Source organism: Poecilia latipinna, unplaced genomic scaffold, assembly GCF_001443285.1.
Source record: "Poecilia latipinna isolate Pla-1442-1.1 unplaced genomic scaffold, P_latipinna-1.0 Scaffold3910, whole genome shotgun sequence".
NCBI classification, from domain to species: Eukaryota; Metazoa; Chordata; class Actinopteri; order Cyprinodontiformes; family Poeciliidae; genus Poecilia; species Poecilia latipinna.
In genome coordinates, this window is record NW_015116526.1 from 19,909 (window position 1) to 26,832 (window position 6,924).

The 6,924-nt window shown below is 42.8% G+C and overlaps 1 protein-coding gene across 1 annotated transcript; it reads right to left on the bottom strand.

Moving 5' to 3' along the window:
• Positions 1-240: 240 nt before the first annotated feature.
• fam234b (family with sequence similarity 234 member B) lies at positions 241-6,711 on the bottom strand. Its single transcript, XM_015025002.1, has 13 exons — positions 6,604-6,711; positions 4,895-5,449; positions 4,485-4,598; positions 4,242-4,409; positions 3,375-3,490; positions 3,024-3,174; positions 2,792-2,933; positions 2,198-2,392; positions 1,998-2,076; positions 1,720-1,887; positions 1,492-1,612; positions 485-711; positions 241-374 (listed from the first exon to the last, which is right to left on the bottom strand). Exons 1-13 carry the CDS (start codon positions 6,638-6,640, stop codon positions 372-374), a joined length of 2,076 nt encoding a protein of 691 aa, XP_014880488.1. The 5' UTR covers positions 6,641-6,711; the 3' UTR covers positions 241-371.
• Positions 6,712-6,924: the final 213 nt, after the last annotated feature.

Below are 6,924 nucleotides of genomic sequence, written 5' to 3' on the forward strand. Positions count from 1 at the left end.
TTAGATACGTTCATGTGTGATGGGATCTGGATTCACGGTTCAACTAGGTGAATATTAACTAAACCGCATAAAGATGCGGCTAAATAGCCGAAGTTAATACTACTATAATTTGATGTTTAAAAATAGAACATGCTGTCAGTCAAAATGACTGGGAACAATAAAGTCTAGCGCGACCTCTGCAATAAGAACAAAATAAATCATCATAAAGAAACATTTTACACAGAAAAAAATAATTCACAGTAACGTAGAGCTTCTTATTGGAGCTAACAGAATGTAAACGGCTTTCAATGCATTGTGACCCTTTAGTGCAGAAGTAGTGCTGACGACTCATGATGTTCAGGCTTTGTGGCTCCACACGATGCAAAGCTTCATCACTACACAAAAAAAGCATTCAGTTGTCACTCTGTGTCAGTTTATAGATGAAAATATTTTTTTTAAAATACATACACACACATATATATATATATTATTACAGCAAAGTTACCTGAGGTTTGAAGGAGAGGCGCCTGAAAAACGTGTTCACCTCGTGCGCGGTGACTTTCCCGGCCGCCTCGGTTTCCTGGTTTTCGCCCAGCTGGACGATTTGTCCCGTCTTGATGGCGGCTTTGAGGCTGGTGCTCTCCACTACCTGAGCGCTGGTCTCTGAGCCGGTCGTGGGCCTGGAGGACACGGTGATGTAGGTGGCGTCTTTCAGATACTCCAGGTAGCTCACTGGCAGAGAGGGAGATTGGTGTTACACACTGGAAACATTTTCAATCCATTTTTTTTTGCCTACTAAACAGTTTTGACTGATTTCATGTTCTCAACCAAAAAAAAAAAAAATAGACATGAGTGTGAATTGTGGAGCAAAGCTCAGTTAAATTGGATTGAAGGCTTTTTTTTTTTTCCCCAAGACTTGTCGATTTTCCTCAGACCTGAACTTTGACTTGACTGTTCTAACTTTTATTCAAACAAATGTGTTTTAAATACACCAAATGTTCAGCTCTGGTTGTTCAGCTCTGGTTGTTTAATTAGGATTGTTGTCTCAAGTATCTCACAGCCTCTTAACAGGTTTAAGTTTCCCCACAGCATGATGCAGCCACCACCATGTATTCCAGTGGAGGTTGGTGTGTTTACTGTGATGTGCAATATTAATTTTATAAGCACACAGCATTTTGTATATACAAACAGACTTGACTTAATAATTATTTAACTTGCAATGGATTTTAAAGGAATCAAAGCAAAGGCGGCTGAAAACATAAGCATGCCACACTTTAAAGACTTTTTTTTTTTTTTAATAAACATCCATTTCACAATTATTTTCTACTTTGTGTTGGTCCGTCACATAAAATCCCAATAAAATATATTGAAGTTTATGACTGCAGGGGTCTACAACCTGTGGCTCCAGATTTCAAATGGAGCATAAATACTTCTACAAATCTGTAAACGATTTCATTTTAAAACATCGGCCTAAAACCAAGTGAAATGGTGAAGTGCCTCGGTTTGTCTCACCTGCAGATGTGACCGCTGTGTCCGTGGTGCTGCTGAGCTGCAGCAGCGCTGCAGGATGTGCAGGATGCAGCAGGAAGAGCTTCCTGATGAGCGGCTCCGCTGCGGCCACGCCCGGCGCCATCTGGACACAGATCGCCACAAGTCACATACACACACACACACAAACACACCGTTGTTATTATTCCTCCATCCTCCAGTAGACAATCAGACTCAGCCGTAGAGTCTCACCGTCATCCTGGGAACGTTCCTCTGTGCTCTGATTGGCTCGCTGGCCCAGAACAGGAAGACCGATTGGCCGGTCGAGGTCGATATGGCGGACGCTTCCAAAACCAGACGAGGGCACACAAACTCAGCCTTCCAGAGGGGCGTCCCGCTCGCCCCGCTGACGATCAGCGCCTGGCGGACGAGGAGCAGGGCGGGAAAACCGTGAGATTGAGTCGAAGCGTGTTTTACACAAAGAAGAAAACGTCTGACATCACCAAAGAGTCAGATAAGCAGATAATTACCGTCATGATGCCATTTGCTGAATGCTGAACAAAAAGGTCCAGGACTCCGTCGCTGTTGAAGTGACCCAAAGCTGGCTCGCTGTGGGGAGAAAAAATGTAACATCAACCTGTACGATTGAATAACTTCAGAATAATTTGTATTGACAGAAGCTGAAATGTTTCATCGTTTTTTGCTGCTCAGACACTCAGAGGTGTGCGACCTGTGAATCGAAGCGTTGCTGAAAGTCCACTGCTTGTGTAAGTCGCGCTGTCGGAGCACGGACAGCGTCCTGGCCCCGTAGAACAACACCCAGTCGCTTCTGGTCGAGTTCAGGCTGGAGACTGCGTCCAGACTGTTGCGGTTGTTCCCAAAACCGGCCACTAGGGGGAGCAGGAACTCCACACGCTCTGAGCCACTAGAAAAGAAAAAAGGACACAGCAAAAAGTGAGATCACTCTTTCTTTGTCTTGAATATGGATTGTAGGTAGAAAACAAAGGAATAAGTTAAGAAGAAATAAACTAAAATTTTAAGGTTAATCTCAGAGATTTTCTAGAAAAAACTTGGAAATTTAGACTTTTGAAACTTAGAAATTTCCCCCCTAGGAAATCTAAGATTAATCTCAAAATTTCTGTGTTTTTCTCCTTTTTCTTTTTTTATAATACGCCGTTGTAAATACATTTTTTTCCTCTATATGTAAATGCTCTCAAATTAGAGCTGGATTTTCCCTTTTTTCTCTCTTTTAGGAGAGTTTATCTTAAAACCTTATGAGTTCTTCCTTGTTTTTTCCAGGAGAAGCAATAACTGAAGGTCGTACCTGTAAATGGAGATAAAGGAGGAGGAAGAGGCGTTCTTCATGTTCTCCCAGCGCAAATCCTTCCTCAAAACAAAACGGGTTTCGGGCATTTTGTCCAACGCGCGAACGTAGATATCTTGCAGAGAGATGGCCTGGACGTTACCTGGAGACACGGTGAATCATATGAAAGTGGAACTCAGTCAGTTTCGGTGGGTTTAGCTGTGGTTGTGAGTCCGGTCTCGCTCTGCCTCACCCAGTCCAAACAGGATGTAGTACGCTCCATGCTGCGTCTCATGCAGCAACGGACCGATGAGCTTTCCTTGACCTCTGAGGTTGAAGGGGACAGGATGTCCAATTTTCTTTCCCGTCTGACCGGAGATTAGAGTCAGCGATAAATCCAGAGTCTGAAAATGAATATTAAAAAAATGCACGTTAATACAGAAATAAATCGAAACAAAACCCCCAGGATCCAGCTTCGTTTAGTGATATGAGATATAAGAATCTGGGAACAGGAAGAAATAGGAAAAATCTTTTACAGTTACGCTCATTTTTAAATTAAATGAACGCTGAATGTGAAAAAGTCAAACGGTTGGCATGTTTTCACCTCATCAGCGGGGAGAGTAGCTAGAAGCAGATCTGGGACGGAGTCGCCCTGGAGGTCAGGAAGCAACACAGCCTGGGATTCAATGTTTCTAAGGGCGACCGACCACAACTTCCTCCCTAAAGAGAGAAAAATAAAACATCTTTGATCACATATTATTAGGAGCTCAAGCACTATTTCTATTTATTTAATAACAAATATCTAATATTTATTATTTTATAGTCCTCAGTAATTAAATAATAATTTCTAGATTTTCTTATCTTCAATTGTCTACAGAGTTTAAATGCTAAAGTCAAATTATATCTTCCTTGAAAGATTACGACCACCAAGCATAAAATTAATAACATCAATTGTAATTAATATATTCTATAATTCCCTTAAATATGGTATATGTATTTATATCTTGCTCTCGACTGTGCTTTTCTTATTTTAATAAAGTTATGTGGGGAGGACAGAAAAACGTGAGGAGAGAAAATGATTTCAAAATAAAAGCACAAATATAAACATCGAACTAGTTGAAGAAGTCTTTAGTTGAAAACCAAAACTTCAACACAGATGTCGAAGTTTATTAAACTGAAGGTTTTACAAAGCAGCCGAGTAAAATTACCGCTTTAGATTTTATATGGAAAATATAATTTAGGGGATGATAAGTCCGCTAGACGTTTTCAAAGTCAGCAAAAACACTAAAGCGCTAAGCTAAAAAAGTAGCTGCACTGTTAGCGCATTAGCAAGATTAGGAGAAGGGTGCCCACCAAACTCTGAAAACCAAGTTAAACTTTATACTTTTTGGGATTCAGAAAATGATGAAATACAAAAATAACTTTTGTTTTCTTAGGCGATTTGTTGGTGCTTCATGAAGGCGATGCTAACCTGTGGCGCCGTTGACCGCCATGAGGTTGGACTTTCCGATAATGAGGCAAACAGGCGACGGCTGCGTGTTCAGCTGCAGACCGCACTGGAGGTACATGACCGGCTCGTTCAGGACTTCCCTCCACAGCACCCGGCCGCTGACGGCGCAGACGGCCACCGCGCTGTAGACTGGAACAATAAAATCCTTTTAGAGGGGGGAAAAAAATAAAAATGAACCCGAAACATCCTTTTCACAGAGCTGACCTTTGCTCCTTTGCGTCGCATGCGTGCCATTGGTCCATTCAGTAACACCCAGAAGCACGTCCTCCACCGAATCACCGTCAACGTCCCATAAAGCCAGCGCGGGCGGAGTGACGCCTGAACAATAACCAAAGACAAATGTTAGCCTCCTTCTGCTAAACCCACCAGCTGCTTCCGCTGAAGCTGGTTTTATTTTATGTGAAGCATTGTGTCGGGATGCAGTTAAAAACAAACCATACTGTATAATCCCAAGCGACTAAATATAAAAAGGAGACATGGCTGTCTAGACAGCAGGACTCCTCAGTAAGGCTTAAGTGCTACTTTAGGTGTTTATTTCGCCCTGATTTGCCGACCTGCTAATAAGCGTTTGTGTATGTTTGACTGTAAACTGCAGATTTCTGGGTCATCTTTACCTCCTGCGTCTCCCAGCGCTCGTTCCCACTGCAGCTTCTTCTCCAGCTCTGCCTTCTGGCAGGGAACCAGGAACGCACACAGCAGCACGATCAACATGGCACAGACGAGAGGCACCAGGAAAAACGCGCTCCGGATCGCGTTTTTCTCTCTCCTTCTCTTCTCCTCTGCCTCAGAGCTGTGAGAGCCCAGCCCGGCGGCCCCAGACGGACCGGCTCCTCCTCCTCGGTCCTCCCCGTTCCCCAGCTCCCCGCGGCTCCAGTACTGGCCGCCCTTCAGGTTGCCCCGGCTCCTTCTGGGCTTGCCGGAAACTTGGGCCGTCCACTGGTCGTCGTCGCCGTCTTCTTCTTCCTCCTCGTCATCTTGCGCCCTGTCGGTGGCGCCGATGAGCCTTCCCGACCTCCCGTTGCGCGTCTTGGAGGAGCCCGGGGCCAGGCAGCCGTCCCTGCCCAGGCCGTTTCTGGGGTAGTTGAGCACGAGGTCATCCTCTTCGCTCTCGTCGTCGCTGTCTGCCTGGGTGAGAGGGTCGTACTCCCCGAGCTCCGAGCCCTTCTTCCCTGCAGGAACAAGAACAAAACTGGATTTGTTGCCATGACAACACAGAGTACTCATAAAACCAAGGAAGTATGCTCTTCAGGGTTACCATGGCAACTCATATAATGCTAGCAGATGTTCTTAGTAGGACAGCGTTCATACATTTCACTTTTTTGTATAACTGAGAATGGATCAAAGCTGTTGATTTTTTTATAACCAACTCTTGCCTTAAACGTTTCCACAACCTCCTGTCTGTGTTGCTGCTTGGCCTTCATGATGAGGTTTCTTTGTTTGTTCTCCAACAAACAAAGAAATTCATACTGAGATTAAGTTAAACACAAATTCAATTGTTTACTTACTAGGCGGCTTCTGGAGCTGGCTTTTATTTAGGAAAGCAAAGGAAGACTGAATATGAATTTTTATTCGTAACAAAAAATTTAGAAGAATTATATGAATAATTTTCCTTCCCGGTAGTGGAGAAGCATAGTACCTTCGAGTGTAGAAACTCTGTTTTTTTCCAGTCTGCAGAAATTTGCCTCCAGCTAGTCTGTCACCAATGTCATCAAGCAAATTCTATTCATTTTTAGCATTATTTGCATATTTGCTTATTTTTCACGTGTCTATATTTGAATTTAAATACTTTATTTATGATGATGATGAAGCTAAACCTAGTCTGAAACTATCTTAACCATAGAGCCATAGCTCAATAATAATAAAAACAACAATAAAATTATACTGAACGAATGTCAATTAGATATATATTAAAATATATATATATATACACACACACACACACATATATATATAATTAAATATATTTTTTGGTAGCACGCCATTTGTAAAATATCATCTTCTTCATCCGCTGCCTTATGTCCTATTTCTGCACGTAGCAGCAGGTTTTTCTTTTCGCCGGGTAAAAATAAGCGGGCTGTTAGCTAAATGTAGGACTGAAAAATAAACTGGTTTCCGCCATATGTAGTATCGTCATTAGTCACAAAAATGTGAAACAGACCAGTTTACGCTTTACAAAACCACTGAATGAACCAAACATTCGTCGTGCCTATAATTACAGGAGAATACACCATACTGTTTATAGTGATACCATTAGCGACCTGTCGCTTTCTCTCTCTTTTTCTCAGTCTATGAAATAAGGAGGAATAACTGTCGCACATCTCACCAGGCAGTTTGAGGGCACGGGACAGAGCTGCAGCCATCGTTGGTCCTCTCGACACCGACGCAGAGCAGCGAGGACGTCAAACAAGCGCTGGAACCAACCAGCTATGCCCAAATGCATTCTGGGAGTTGGGGTTTTTTCCCCTGAGGCTGGTGCGGCGCGTTTTGTCCTGCAAATAACCCAGGGGAAAGTAAGACAGACTGCTTGAATAATTTGTGGGGTTTTTCCATTCAAATTATATAAGTAAAAAATTTAAATCCTTTTGTAGTTATTACAAAATCCATGTAAAAAAAAAAATACAGTCATATTGTTCTGTAGCCTTTA